Genomic DNA, 16,915 nt, shown 5'->3' on the forward strand with positions numbered 1-16,915 from the left:
ATTAGTAAGATTGCATTTGGGGCTACCACATACTATATTTGGATGAAACAAAACCTTAGACATTGGGCTCAACGATCCACCAAATTTTGGGATCGATTTCATTTGAGGTTAGGAGCAAGGTGCAAGCCAGCCAAGGCTCTTGTATTGATAATCCTCACAATCCTCTTACTATGGATGCACTACAGTAAGTTTTAAGGAAAAAGGAACGCCTTCGGGTTGTGCGTCTGGGCGTGTAGCTGCACCTAGACACAACTAGGTGCAAAATGACCGACACACCCCTGCCTTTCATGGAGGTGGGCCTGTTCATTTTGTGCCCAGCTGTGTCTGGGCACAGGTACACGGCCAAACACACAATCGGGTGCCGTTCTTTCTCCCAAGTTTTAATTATGTTTGTTTGTCTTTGCTCATAAAAAAAAAAAAAAAACAAGGAAGAATATTGGATCGGGTGATTGGTATCAGCCCAATTAATAAACAGACGGCTTAATTGCAATCCTAATTTGCCACCATAAATTTGACCCGACCCGACCCGTTTCTATTCCTTTCTGATAATAAGTAGCATGATGAGTGCACATATGTAAGCTACACACATAATCAAAAAATCTAGCCACCAAACCAACCCTCACCTTTCCACAATGCGTGGAAATGAATCAAGATTCGATAACCAAGCAAAAGGGTTAGCCCACCAACCATCCTTCTCTACATTATTTTTCGTCACCCTCAAGGTTTGATCTTTGATTCAGAAATAAATAAATAAAGGGTGTTTTCAGGTTTTGTACATGGCCGTGCATGCACGGTCATGCCTTCTATCGTTGAATAGCCATGATAATGTACAATACATTACCCCTCATCCCCATCCAACGATTACAGGTACGATCGTGCACCATGCACGGCCATGCACAAAACCTTTTACCATCAATAAATAAAGCTTAAAATCACTAAACACTTGTCATCTATATGGAAGTGGAAGTGTTGTAATTTACCAAAACAACCATAGGTGTTGGCGTGTCAACATCACAAGAGAGCTTTAGGTATCTCAAAAGGTTCTCAACCAAACTACCCTGCAAGATAATGTCAATATCTCCCACCTTCCTTAGTTCATACCCTCAAACTCACACGCTAAGTGACAACCTATCCTCTTACTCTTTCCTCAAACTCATCACCTATTCTTCTTCTTCTTCTTTCTTACTTCTTAGTATAACTTAACAGTTCATTCATTCATTCATTCACTCACTACTTATCTCTACCTTACAACAATGGCTTCTAAGCTTCCTTCACTAACCTTCTTGCTTGTATTAGTGGTTGCAGCTTTGTATACACCACAGACCTTCTCATCGAAAGGCGGCCCGGCGCAAGAAGGATTCCGGCTTGGTCTAAAACATGTAGATGAAGGAAGAAATTTCACTAAACTTGAACTTCTCCAACGCGCAATTAAACGTGGAAAGCTTAGATTGGAGAGGTTAAGTACAATGGTTAAGACTACAAAGACTACAACTGATGTAATTCAAACTCCAGTATTACCAGGTGAGGGTGATTTTCTAATTCATTTATCTATTGGAACTCCACCAGTAAATTTTGATGCAATTATGGATACTGGAAGTGATTTGATTTGGACACAATGTAAGCCTTGCATAAATTGTTACAAGCAAAACACACCAATTCTTGATCCAAATACATCTTCATCATTCTCCAAACTATCATGTTCTAGTAAATTTTGTGAAGCTCTTAGTGCTTCGGCGTGCGCCGATGATGGATGTGAGTATCAGTACGCGTACGGTGATTCGTCGTCGACTCAAGGTGTTATGGCAACTGAAACCCTAACTTTTGAGGGTAAACCTAAAATTACTATCCCTAATATTGCTTTTGGATGTGGTGAGGATAATGAAGGAGATGGATTTAAACAAGGACAAGGACTAATGGGTCTTGGAAGAGGTCCTTTATCACTTGTTTCACAATTAGGCTATGGAAAATTTGCTTATTGTCTTGGTTCTATTGAAAGTTCAAGTAGTAATCTTGTTCTTGGATCTTTTCCTAGCTTAGATAAAACAAGTGATTCAGTTTTACCTACACCTTTGAGTCAAAATCCATCTCAACAAACATTCTATTATATATCACTTGAAGGGATTACTGTTGGAGACACTCTATTATCCATTCCAAATACTACTTTTACAATTAAAGAAGATGGAAGTGGAGGAATGATTGTAGATTCTGGTACTACATTGACATACTTAGAAGAAAATGGTTATAAATTAGTGAGGAAAGCTTTCATATCTGGGATTAAACTTCCGGTATCGGATATCGATTCGGGACTTGATTTGTGTTTCGATATGCCTAATGAGACTGATATAGAGGTTCCCAAATTGATATTTCACTTCACAGGTTCTGATTTGATACTTCCAGTTGAGAATTATTTAATGTATGATTCTTCAATGGGATTGTTATGCTTGATGATGGGGCCATCGACCGGGTTATCGGTGTTTGGAAATGTTCAACAGCAGAATTTTTTGATCCTTCATGATCTGGAGAAGGAGACGATGTCATTTGTTCCTCAGCAGTGTGATTGAGTTTTAGGGTTTCATGATTTAATTTTACTGTCTCTGTTGGTTTGTGTTGTCTTTTTAGAGGATGTAAATATGAAAGAGAAGTTTCATACTTGTTTAAATATGTCTCTATAATTGTTTTGTTGCTTATAAGACCCGAGTATTGTTTTCTTTTTTTTTTGTGGGACCGTTACAGATATCCAACTCTTAGCTTTTGGATTTGAGGTAATTGGACCCATAATTTCTTTCTTGTATAAAGTCTAAGCATCAATGTCTACTTGTTGAAATAAGAACTCGCAACAATTGAGTTGCAGGTGCAGCATCCTGCATCAACGTCTACATTTGTGCGTTTCCTACACGACTCATCTTATTTTGACTCTTGATTTTATGTGATTCCAACGTTCCACATTAAATCATCCGAGTTCTCTCTCTCTCTCTCTCTCTGTTTTTTTTTTTTTTTTCTTTCGACCGTAATTATGTTTGATTGTTCTCTTTGTTTCTTGGGGACGCTAAGAAGGTGTTTCTTTTTTTTTTTTTTTGGTAGAAGGTGGTTACAAATAGGAATTCAGATCCACTCCAATGACATTTAACCACCAGAGTCGACCTCCCACCATCCATGGCGTGTGGGTAGGGGTGTCAACTGGTCGGGCTCGGTCAGGCCTAGCCAGGCCTCACTGTGCTTAAAGCTTGCACAGTGACCGCCCGTTTAAGTCCTCGGGCCGGGCCTAGTCGGGCTAGGTCGGGTTTCGGGCTATAATCAGGCTAATGTAATCGGCTTTTAACCGGGCCTTAACCGGGCTCTAAATGGTGCAGCCATAGATTCAATGAATATTAAAAATTAAAAACTAATCACTTTTGAAGAAGCATTAAACTTGCAACTTGCACATGAAACCCAAACCTTCATGGGTACTTATTTGGGATTAGAGACTTGTAACTCCAAGGGATGTGAGTGACTAAAATGGTGGATTGAAGGAGGAGAATTCGAATTCGGATTTCCCATCTCTCACCCTCTCTGTGAAGACTTTGAACTGAAGAAACTCAAACAGCCCAAATGGGTATTGTAGAGTGTAACCATGAAAGCTTGAATTATAGAACAATGCTTATGGTTTATTGTTGACTTCTAATTTTTTTTCTAAGTCAACTGTAGTGGTAATACACCTCATGATCATCAGAACCGCTCATTCTTGTGTTTGAGAGAGAGTGAGAGAGTTGGGGCAGCAAATTGGGTTTTGGATTTGAGAAGAGACTAAGGGGTGAGAACGTTGATGAAGCACAAGAGTATGCCACATTTATAATCTAGTAGTGCGTGTCAAGGAATTTTTCCAATAACCAATAGAAATATGCCATATAGAATAAAATTAACAAGTAGAGAAAGGGCTAAACAATGTTTGAAAGGAACAGAAAAGGGTCGGGCTAGGTCAGGCTAGGCTCGGTCAGGCTAGGTCGGGCTACCATTCGATCGGTCCGGTCGGGCGCCCGATGGGCTAAAACCCCACACCGTGACCGCCCACTTACTAAACATGTCGGGCTTAAGCCCGACACGTTTAGTAAACGGGGCGGACCAGGCCGGGCTTTATCCGGGCGGGCTCGAACGATTCTACCGGGCCGGGCCTGGAATTGACACCCCTACGTGTGGGGACCACACCCCATGGATGGTGGGAGATCTGACTTTGGTTGTTAAATGTCATTGGAGAGGATCCAAACTCTACAAATATGTGCTTGTCAAAGCATTTCTAAAAAAAATTGGACATTAAATGTTTATTGTCATTACTACATCACTAAGCATAAACACCCTAATTTAGCAAACACCTCAACAAAGTGGGCATTAAATGTTTATTATCATTACTACATCACTAAGTATAAACTACGTGACGGTTGTAGATTATGACCCTCCCCAAACCCCATAGTGGCGGGAGCCACGTGCACTGGGTACACCTAGGGTCCCCACCCTGAGCCAGAACAGGGCATGGGTTGAAATACCTTGACCTTAAGGGCGGGTTGAGGCCTCGGACTGAGCCCGGCCCGGCCCAACCCGACACTGTCTTCTTCTTCTTGTTCTTCTTTTTATGTTGTTGTTGTTGTTGTTGTTGTTGTTGTTCTTCTTCTTCTTCTTCCCAGCTTGGCCAACCCATGAATCTCTCTTCCCCCATGGTTAGGGCCAATCAGGGTCAGCCCAGCCCCCGACGGTGGGTCAGCGTTGCCCATGCATCTCCCTTCCCCCATGGTCAACCCGACCCAACCCTGAGGGCAGGTCAGGGTTGGATTTTTCTAGCCCTGAGTCAGGGCTAGGTCTAAGGGTGTCATTAGTGCGGTTCTAGTTATTTGGTTCGGTTGCGGTGCGATTTACATTTTGATAAGGTGAAATCAAAACGAACTGGATAAGAATCAACTAAAATCAGAATCGTTTAGCATAAGGTCCGGTTTTACCGATTTCTATTCGGATTTTGTTATCCGATTCACAACCGGTTTACATGCGGTTTGTATAGTGTCGGTAATGGGAAACAGTAATGAAGAACCTCAGTTTTCAAAACGTTTATATTCCCATGTTTCTCCATTCACTCCTAGTCTCTCTTACACATCATATTATTTTCCATGCCTATGCGATAAAAAAAAATTCCATCTTCACTTGTGATTCTTTTCCTTTCCTATTCTTTGTTTTTTCATTTTTTTCCTTCTCCACTCTCACATGATAAATAAACTATTTCTTGTATTAGTAGATAAGGTTTTGTTAATCCATTTTATCATCATCCATCATTTTCAATTCGTACTTGAACAAATATAATATATAGTTAACCCAAGACATTTTACTTATTTTATGTTTCAAGTATGTTTCAATCAATTGTTGTTTATTAAAATAATTATTATGTTATTAATTAATCCAATTGATGCATGGGCTAGTATTCGAGTAAGAGGTATCGATTTCTATTCGATTTAGAACCGCGGTTTTATGGTTCAAATCAAAACCTAATTGGGAAGAGAACCTATAAAAACAAAACCGGATTATTTTTCTGCAGTGCGGTTCAGTTCAATCGTAAATCTACAACTCGATGAGAAAAGTGCTAGAACAAGAGAGGATCTAAGTTAGATTTCTCTAGAATAGAAAAATCACTGAGCCATCTATCCGACCAGAACAAAATGCTCTTGCCATCATCCACCGACCATCTCTCCTTGCTAGCAACAAAGTCCAACATCATTCTAATACCTGGCCAAACTGAGGAAGGCTTATAAACATTCTTCAATGTTCCATTAGAATTAACAAAACCTAGTCTTCTCATTTTCAATTCCTTTCTTTCCTCTCTTACTCTTGTCTCTCCACACTCACTTCATGGAAGGCTTCGCAGCACCTCTCAGGCGTATCACAACCTTTCCTTCCACTAGAGATCTCCACCGTTCATTCCCCCAATATCTTTACCAGAACAAGCCCATGCCACACAACAACCTGCCATCATACTGGGCTTTCATAAGCGCCAACATCGAAGCCCATCTCAAGCAGACCGTTCAGGTACGCCCACCTTTATCATTGTACGAACACATGTACTACCTGGTGTTCTCTACCCCAAGAACCCTGGCTCCAGCCCTTAGCATCGCCGCTTGCGAGCTCGCCGGAGGCCAGCCGAAAAAAGCCATCCCCGTGGCGTTGGTGCTTCACCTCATGTATGCTGCATCAACGGTTCACCGTTCACCAGCGTCTCCTATAATCAGGCCGCGAAAAAGGTCCCGCCACCAATTGCACGGACCACCATAATAACACATGCTCCTCACAGGTGATGGCATCTTTAGTTTCAAGTACGGATTGTTGGCCTAGCCATTTCCTGATAATAAACCCGACGGATCTTGAGGGTGATCATGGAGATCACGCATGCAATGGGGGCACAAGGAATGGTGGAGGGGCAGAACCTATAGCTGCGCCACAGTGGATCAGAATCGGACGATGATACGGCATTTGATGTTAAGGTAGGTTGAGGTGCTGAGAAGATGGAAGGTGGGCTTTACACGTGTGGAGCTAAGAAGGAGGAAACGGAGAGGCTTAGAAGCTTTGGACGCTATGTGGGTATCATAAAAAAAGTGAAGAACATGGACTCTAGTTTGGCCCAGATTTGACACTAAATGAACCTGGTCCAACGTTGAGTGGGCTTGGACCGACGTTGAGTGGATGTTGACTAAGCCGATTCGGGTCTGGGTTGATTGGGTCTAACCGAGTTAATTATTTTTTGACTTTTACCATAAAATCTTTAAAATTCATAACTTTTAAACTATGTTTCGAAATCAACTGATTCAAAATACGTTGGAAAGATGGTTCCGAGTACTATCTAGGGACAATTACTGGATTAGCCACTATTTTTTTTTTTTTGTGGAGACAGGAGGGGTATCCGACTTTAGGCCGACTAAATTCCCCCTGGGCTCGTACATGACCCCCGCGCCACGCACGAACCGGGAGCTTCTGGGCCCTAGTGAGCCTCAGGCGGGTGGCCCCAAGAAATTATGCTGCGACGAAGGTTTGATCACTAGATTAGCCACTATTAGGTTTATGTTTACAAAACTAACCACTCATTGTTTTAGTTAACAAAATTACACAGTTTTAAGTTTGGGTTTACAAAACTAGCCAAAATAGTGATTTTCCCTCAATCATGTATTATTTTTTACCATTTTACCCTTAATTCTTTCAACCACCCACCACCACCACCACTACCGCCACCACCACTGCCATCACCACCTCTCTCCAAACCCCGGCCCCACCCTCGCCGTTGCCCTACCATGTTGAATACTTGCACTGCGCTGCCCCTCACCATCCCACCTCCTTCGCCTGACATCCGGAACTGCAAACCTTCTCTGCAACCCGAGATCCCAGCTAAGCCCTTCCTCCTCCTGTCCGTCTTCCTCACTATTGACCGAATATGGAGTTCCCATTCTTGGGAACTCAATATTCGGTTAACACATAATATTCACACAAATATTCTCAAGATCTCACACAATATTCTCAGGATTTTCATATCACACAAAATCAGTTTTTATATCACATGTAATATCTTATGTAATCTCACCTACTACGTACATGCTGTAACTATATATTTTACCTCTCCATTGAGAGGGAATCAATGAAGATCAAATCATAATTCCATCATGGTATCAGAGCCCAAAGGCTCACGCCTCATCCGATCTGCTCATCACTATGTGTCATTGAAACTTACTCCAACCAATTACCTTGCTTGGCAAAAATAGATCATAGCCTTCCTCAAAGGCCAGTGACTATATTCCTTCGTTGATGGTTCTAAACCTTGCCCTATCTCGGGCGATGCAGTGGATGATTGGCATCAACAAGATTCTGCCATTACAAGCATGCTCTTAGCATCTCTCTCTGATGAAGTCTATTCTACAGTTCTTGACAAAGAAACCAGCCATGAAATATGGACTACATTACAGCAGACATATGGGTCGACATCTCCCACTCGCCTCATGACCTTGAGCACATCCCTTTACCACCTCAAGCAAAAACAAGATGAAACCGTGGGCACCTATCTTCAGCATGTGAAGCTCATCGCTGATGAGTTTGCAGCATCTAGGAATCTACTCAAACAGGCAGATTTTAATACCTATGTCCTTCGTGCGTTGCTGCCTGACTTACAGGGCATTGTGCCCTCCATTCTTGCTCGGCTGGAACCTCCTTCTTATTTGGAGTTAAGTAGCCTACTATTAAGCCATGAAAGCGTTAGATCATTTCAGAAGATGCAGCTTGCTGATGCTGCGCCACCCCCCCCTCTGCCAACAATGTTCAAAGGATTGCCTCTCCAGATAATGGTAGTCCCACTTCTGGCCGTGGATCTAGTCGTGGGGGGCGTGGAAATCATGGTGGTGCTCGTTTTGGTCGAGGCCGTGGTGGTCGATTTGCCTTTCTTGCTGGACGATTCTTTTATACAATTTGTGGTCGAACAAACCACACTGCTGCCTATTGCTATTACAGAAATACCACTCAACCTGGCTATCCATCCACCCATTATAATAACTCACCTATTGGCCCAACAACCCATCATGCCCAACCACCTTTGCTACCCACACCAGCCTACCTGCCACCCTTCCAACCCTCTTCTGCACTTACCTGGTACCCCGATACCGGTGCTACACACCATGTCACACCCGACATCCATTCCATGACTTCCTATGATAGCTACGGGGGTACGGATCAGCTGCATGTTGGAAATGGTAAGGGTTTACCCATTCATCATGTTGGTTATTCCCATTTGCCTTCTTCTTCTAACAATTATTCTTTTCATTTAAATAATATTTTGCATGTCCCTTCCATTTCCAAGTCATTACTTTCTGTACAAAAATTTGCTAGTGATAACAATGTCTATTTTGAATTTCACCCTTCCTATTTTCTTGTCAAGGATCGGGCAAACAAGACCATTCTTCTCTCCGGTCCGAGTAAAGACAGGTTTTATCAGTTACCCACTTCAGTCTCTCCTAGTCCATCAGTTCATGTGGCTGAAAATAATAATTCCATCGATCACTGGCATCAACGGTTGGGACATCCCCATGAATCTCTCCTCAAGTTCATGCTTAAAAATAATAATTTACAGTGTCGTTCTGCACGGCTTAGTTCCGTTTGTTCTGCTTGTCAATTAGGGAAGTCACACAGATTGACTCTCCGAGAAACATTTACTAAAAGTTTATTTCCTTTGGATTTGATTCACAGCGATGTATGGGGGACCTTCCCCCTTTATATCTTTGGATGGCCATCGTTATTTTGTGATTTTTATTGACGATTGTTCCAACTACATTTGGTTCTATCCTTTAAAACAAAAATTGGATGTGTTTGCAGTCTTTAAATCTTTTCAATTACTTGTTGAACGTCTCTTCTCCAGGAAAATTAAAGCCATCCAGACTGACTGGGGAGAGAAGTATAGGTCCTTACCCATCTATTTCCAGCAACTTGGCATATCCACTGTGTCTCCGCTCCACACACTCACGAACAATAGGGGTTTGTGGAGCACCGACATCGCCATATTGTGGAAACTGGTTTAACTCTCCTTGCCCAGAGTTCTGTTCCCAAACACTATTGGCACTTCGCTTTTGATACCACGGTTTTCTTAATTAATCGTATGCCTTCTCGTGTGTCCAATAGTGTATCCCTGTTTTAGCTCATTCATCACAAAGTGCCTGATTATTCATTTTTGCGCATCTTTGGGTGCTTGTGCTACCCATATCTCCGCCCATATAACAGTCATAAAATGGACTACAGGTCCCTTCCGTGCGTGTTCTTGGGGTATAGCCCATCCCATGCTGCTTATCGATGCTTGCATATAGCCACAAACTGCATGTATATTGCTTGTCATGTCATCTTTGATGAGTCTAATTTCCCATTTCAAAATCCATCAATCTTGAGTCCTCCACCCACACCCACGGTTACCCAGCCCATGCCTTGGGCTGCAGCCCCTATTGTCACCCTTCCATCATTCGATCCACCACAACCGAACCCACCCTTACCCATTTCCCCTGTAGCACGGTCCAGCCAAAATTCCCCCATCAACCCACCCGCACTTACCCCTATAGACCACCCACCTTCATCCTCCCATAATTTACCCCATTCACCATCCCCACCCCATCACACCCGCTTACTTCAAGACCTCTACACCTCACCATCTCCCCACCCGCACTTACCCCTATAGACCACCCACCTTCATCCTCCCATAATTTACCCCATTCACCATCCCCACCCCATCACACCCGCTTACTTCAAGACCTCTACACCTCACCATCTCCAGCCGTCCCACACCAAAACACACCACCATCATCACCCATACCAAGCCCACCCCCGCCACCACCTCCATAGTGTCGACACACAATGCATCTTCACTCTCATATCATCCCACATGCCCTCCTTACTACCAATCCACCATCTACATAACCAACCTATTTCAGCCAGGCCAATAAACATGTTGAGTGGTGCTCTGCTATGGCAGATGAGATAAATGCCTTAATTAAAAATGGGACATGGTCCCTGGTGTTTGAGGGTCTGCATATGAATATTGTTGGATGCAAATGGGTATATAGAATCAAAAGAAAGGCAGATGGCAGCCTAGAGCGATATAAAGCTCGCCTAGTTGCAAACGGATTCCATAAAAAAGACGGACTTGATTATACAGACACTTTCAGCCTAGTAATTAAGCCCACCACAGTTAGGGCTATTTTGGCCATTGCAGTTTGTCATGGATGGCCCATAAGACAGCTGGATGTGAGTAATGCTTTTCTGCATGGCAAATTATCTGAAGAAGTTTATATGGAGCAGCCACCTGGATTTGTGGACCATTCAATGCCCAATCATGTATGTAAATTGCACCGGTCCCTATATGGTCTCAAACAGGCACCCAGGGCCTGGTTCCACCGTCTATCCAATTTCTTAATTGCTCAAGGATTTATGGCTTCCAGGACAGATCCATCACTATTTATCTTCAAGAAAGGGGGTGTCTTACTATATTGCTTGGTCTATGTTGACGATATCTTGGTTACCAGTAATACCCCTGCATATGTCAGTACACTCTTGGCCAACCTAGCTTCTGAATTCTCCATAAAGGACTTGGGCCCGCTACACTTTTTCTTGGGGATCGAGGCTATCCATCAAAGTAATGGGCTGCTGCTGACACAAACCAGGTACATAATGGATCTCTTGGCCCGAGCTGGGATGATAGATTGTAAGCCCATCTTGACTCCAATGTCCACCACTTCTATGGATTCAAGGGGTGTACCCATGACCGGTCCAACCAGATACAGATCCATCGTGGGTGCTCTTCAATATGTGACATTAACAAGACCTGAGGTTTCCTTCACTGTAAATAGAGTCTGCCAATTTATGCACAGCCCTACAGAAGATCACTGGACACAGGTCAAACGGATTCTAAGGTACCTCAAGGGTACCTCCACATCTGGGTTATTACTGAAAAAATCATCAAATCCGACCCTTCAGGCCTTTTTGGATGCTGACTGGGCCGGAAACAGTAGTGACCGAAGATCAACAGGGGGTTATGCCATTTATCTTGGCCCGAATCTCATTTCATGGACATCGAGAAAGTAGAAAACAGTGGCCCGTTCATCCACTGAATCGGAGTATAAGGCCCTAGCCGATGCAACTGCTGAGCCCATATGGCTTGAAGCATTATTTAGGGAATTACAGTTCCTTACTACATCACCACCTATCCTATGGTGTGACAATCTTGGAGCGACAGTTTTGACTGCAAATCCAATTTTCCATGCTCGCACCAAGCACATTGAGATCGACTTCCACTTCGTACGTGAACGTGTGGCAAGCTGGAATCTCTCTATGCAATTCATATCAACCTCTGATCAGCTAGCAGACATTCTCACCAAGGCACTGCCCACGGCTCGGTTTCAGTTCATGTGCGACAAGCTGAAGGTCCGCCCAGTCTCCCCTTCAACTTGTGGGGGTGTATTGACCGAATATGGAGTTCCCATTCTTGGGAACTCAATATTCGGTTAACACATGATATTCACACAAATATTCTCAAGATCTCATACAATATTCTCAGGATTTTCATATCACACAAAATCAGTTTTTATATCACATGTAATATCTTATGTAATCTCACCTACTAAGTACATGTTGTAACTATATATTTTACCTCTCCATTGAGAGGAAATCAATGAAGATCAAATCATAATTCCATCACTCACTAAAAACTACCACCGCTGCACCCCACGAACCCTCCTACGAGCATCATCCCCTGCCAGTGGTCACTTCTCTTGCAACCACTGGAAAACGCCTTGAAAACATAAAAAATCGGTTGCCACTTTCACTAGTGGAGTTATAAAATCTGAAATTACTTTCACTCTATCTTCGGTCCTCTTTTCTTCTTTGTCCACCACCGTCTCAGAGAGAGAGATATGATCAACGTATATTGGAGGTACTACTAGTGGATGCTCGACGCTTGCAGGTGACCGATTTCTTGGATACATCATCTAGGAATTTTTTCTGCTTTGAGACGAGCCTTGTGGGATAATGGGCCTGGCTCTCTGCAAATCCACATCGAGTGTTAAATTCAACAAGAAATACCTCCCAAAAAAAATCCCCTTAAAGAGAAATTGTGTGACGGATGCTGGAGTACTAGACACAGGCTGTTTCTACATATCTAGAATTTAGAATCGGATTCAACAGGAAATCTCAAGAAAAGAAAAAAAAAACAAAATCAGTTGAAAGAGAATTGGGTTTGGAGTAGCTGTAAAATAATTTTGGGAATGATTTGCATCCTAACACCTCGCCCAACACTCCCTGCGCATAAGATTTGCAACGGTTGGTAACGATTTGCAAGATGGATTTTGAGTAATTTGTAAAAGGGAAAATCATTAGGAGGAGCCACGAGGCGATTGCAAGACTGGGGGCTGAAGGGTTTCAGATGGAGTTTCAAGGAAGGGTAGGGCTGTGCGCGTAATGGGGAGGGTCGGTTGGGCAGGGTTGCAGAGGTAGGGACGATTGGAGCAGATAGGGTACCGGGGCTGGGGTCGCTCACAGGGTAGGGGTTGGGGGGTTGCAGGGATTGTAGGGATTGTGGACATGAGTGATCGAAAAAGGTAGGGTGGATGCAGTAAGGGGTAAAACGGTCAAACAATATGCATTGTCGAAGGATAATCACTATTTTAGCCAGTTTTGTAAACTCAAACCCAAAAATTGTGTGTTTTTGTTAACTGAAACATAGAGTGGTTAGTTTTGTAAATGAAAACTCAAAAGTGTTGAATCTTGTAATTTTCCCAACTATCTAATAGGGTAAAAAAAAAATAAAAGATATCACTCTAAACAAAAATATTTTAGAAAATCCATTTGAAAGTAGGTACCTCATAGGTTAAAAATAAAATCTTTTGTAAATTAGTGGACAAACAAAATCATTTTAAAGGCTCATGTTCTCCGTGCCGCAGCGCAGGCTGCACCCAGACACATGTGCTGTTGGTCAAACAACGGTCCAGGGATCAAACCATGGTTCCCTGGGGAAACCAATATACAGAAAAATTAGGGTTTTGCACACCCTGGGTTATCCCATGGTGTCCCATGGGTGCCCCATTAAATTTTAGGGTTTCCCATGGTCGCCCATGGGAACCCTGGTGCATCCCTATTAGGGTTTCTCCTTCCCTATTGCGTCCCATAAAATTAATTATCACAATAGGGACGGAGAAATTCGTCTCTAGTTCATCACATGGCAAGAGGGATCAATCCCATACTCAAATGCGCAGCGGAAATTAATCGATTCGAGTTTCTTTCGCATCCCATAAATATTAATAATCAATGAACAGAAGGAATTAATAAAGAACTGCTAACCTGGTGAGCCTCAAGTGTTGCTCCTCCAATAGACAGTGGTTCTTCCTCCAGTAAGCGCTCCAAGCAAACAAATCTGAACCTCCAATGGTGCTACTAAGGTTCTATACGCCAATCCCAGATGCCCTCAAACTCCTCAGCACAGATCTAGGGTTTCACAAACCCTAACTCTCAAACACAAGTGAGAGAAGCAAGAAGAAGAAGAGAGATCATAAGAGGGAGAGAGAGAAACCAAAAACGTAGGAGAGAGAGTGTCTCCTCCAAAAACGTGGAGAGCTACCCTCTTCTGCGTTTTATGGTCCCCTATTTATAATAATAGGGTTTAATTAAATCCTAGATAGATTTAATAGAGCCCTAGTGAGAGTCTGACTATCTATCTCTCAGTCTAGCGGTTCTGTTTAAACTCAAAGTGCTACACAGGTGAAGAAGCAGAGTCTAATAGGGAAAGTATTAATTAGATTCTTTATTTAATTATTAATGGATAATTACAATTAGCACCAAATCCATTAATTAAATAAAGAGCCAATTAAATTAGCAAATTCTAAATAACTCCCTATATGATAACAATTTATCATATACAACCCCCCCACTAATCAACACCATCATTATGGAATCTAGGGCATGTACACATGTACTGCCAAACCCCAATCCATAGTACATGTCCATATAAGAGCGTCTGTACATCCGATCGGGTCCCGCAAAACTCGATAAAACACTTTATTTGAAATAACTATAAATAATGTATCATTTTATGTAAAATAAATTTTGCAAAGCCATTTCCAAAATGGTACTAGATCCAGATTCTGATCCAACCATGCACAGACAGTCTCTATCTTGGTGTTCCCCAATCGGGCAGTGGTGACCGTGTTGGATAACTCCTTCACTCACAAAAGTGTTCACGCAATCCCAGAACACCGGCTTTGACTCGCTTGAGTCTCAGTCATTGATGAACCAAAGAATGCGATCACACTTTGCAGTGACAGGGTTCCCTTAGGTACAGGGTATCAGTGATACATGTCTATCCCGTCCTACATCTGGCAGTAATACATGAGGGAATCGACAAAGTAGATTCTTCGCCAATGCACACATCAAACATGTGAGCACTCACATTCGTACCCTGACATCACATGTCTAGGCATACCCAATGCGATGACCATATGATAAGGGTGCCCAGCCCAAACCCTATTCGCGACTACCATTTTAAGTATAACTTACGGACACATAATGCTCAAAAAGTTCATATCGCATGTGACAATATTAAACTAAAATGTATAAATGTTCAATACAAAGGTGAACCGGGTTGAACCGGACCGAACCGGGTTTGATGGACACACACTTGTCCAACAATCTCCCACTTGTACATCAAAGCCAATTCCCCATACATTTTAAACCCATGCCCTCCATGTGTTTCTCAAACACACCTAGTGACAAACCCTTTATCATGGCATCTGACACATTTTCAGTTGTGTCCACTTTGGAGATACTCATGTCACCCTGCTGGATAATCTCTCTGATGAGGTGATACTTCCGCTGCACGTGCTTGTTCCTCTGATGGGCCCTAGGCTCCTTAGCTTGTGCAATGACCCCTCTGTTGTCACATAACAGGGGAATTGGGCCCTTGACAAGATCAGGGACTACCTCCAAATCTGATAGGAATTTCCTCAGCCAAACACCTTCTTTTGCTGCATCACAAGCTGCAAGGTATTCTGCTTCGGTAGTAGAATCGGCTGTAGACTTTTGTTTCGCACTCCGCCACACAATGGCACCTCCACCCATTAGATATACCAACCCGGACGTGGATTTTCTATCATTCTTGTCAGTTTGAAAATCCGAATCTGTGTATCCCAATACTGACAACTGATCAGATCCAAAAACCAAGAAATATTCCTTAGTCCTTCTTAGGTACTTGAGGATATTCTTGACAGCACTCCAATGCTCGCGTCCAGGGTTAGATTGATAACGACTTATCATACCTACTGTGTAGCAAATGTCCGACCTCGTACACAATATAGCGTACATAAGACTCCCTACTGCTGAGGCATAGGGAATCATCTTCATCTCTTCAATGTCTGTCTGAGACTGAGGACATTGAGATCTGGAAAGACTGACTCCATGTCTGAAGGGAACACTTCCCCTCTTGGAGTTCTCCATACTAAATCTGGCCAGGACTTTGTCTATATAGGTAGCCTGTGACAAGCCTAGCATCCTTTTCTGGCGATCTCTTAGGAGTTTGATCCCAAGGATATAGCTAGCTTCACCAAGGTCTTTCATCGAAAACGTTGTGGATAACCACTGTTTTACTGATGAAAGAAAACCTCCATCGTTACCAATCAGCAATATGTCATCTACGTATAAAACAAGAAAACATACTGCCCTCCCATTGATCTTCTTGTAAACGCATGGTTCATCCAACTTTTGATCAAAACCAAACGATTTGATTGATTGATCAAACCTGATGTTCCAGCTCCTAGAAGCCTGCTTCAGCCCATAAATGGACCTTTGCAATTTGCACGCCTTTCTTTCTTCCTCCAAGGAAGAGAACCCCTCTGGCTGTTCCATGTAGATTTTCTCTTGAAGGAACCCATTTAGAAATGCAGTCTGCACATCCATCTGCCAGATCTCATAATCAAAGTGTGTTGCGATAGCCAATAAAATCCTGATGGATTTCATCATCGCTACTGGTGAAAATGTTTCCTCATAGTCTATACCCTCTTTCTGGGTATAGCCCTTTGCCACCAGTCTCACTTTGAATCTTTCGACCTTTCCATCTGCGCCCTTCTTCCTCTTGAAGATCCATTTGCATCCAATTGGCTTGACGCCAAGTGGTGGATCGACTAGAGTCCAGACCTTGTTGGAATGCATCGAATCGATTTCAGAGCGCATTGCCTCCAGCCACCTAGTGGCATCAGCATCCTTTAGAGCCTCAAAGTATGTCATCGGATCATCATCCGATTCAACCGATACCATGTGGAACTCTTCCACAGTTTCCTCTTCGGTTAGAAGAGTTAGCCTGGTGGGTGGTCTAATAGTCCTCCCACTGCGTCGAGGTTCCTCAGGTGTTGGT

General features: G+C 42.9%; 1 protein-coding gene across 1 annotated transcript; it reads left to right on the top strand.

Annotated features, from left to right (window-relative positions):
- The first annotated feature begins 1,253 nt into the window (after positions 1-1,253).
- Positions 1,254-2,622, top strand: LOC122663079 (aspartic proteinase nepenthesin-1). Its single transcript, XM_043858785.1, has one exon. It carries the CDS (start codon positions 1,254-1,256, stop codon positions 2,559-2,561), a length of 1,308 nt encoding a protein of 435 aa, XP_043714720.1. The 3' UTR covers positions 2,562-2,622.
- The last annotated feature ends 14,293 nt before the right edge of the window (positions 2,623-16,915 follow it).

The sequence above is a fragment of the Telopea speciosissima genome, chromosome 5, assembly GCF_018873765.1.
Source record: "Telopea speciosissima isolate NSW1024214 ecotype Mountain lineage chromosome 5, Tspe_v1, whole genome shotgun sequence".
In the NCBI taxonomy this organism is placed as follows: domain Eukaryota; kingdom Viridiplantae; phylum Streptophyta; class Magnoliopsida; order Proteales; family Proteaceae; genus Telopea; species Telopea speciosissima.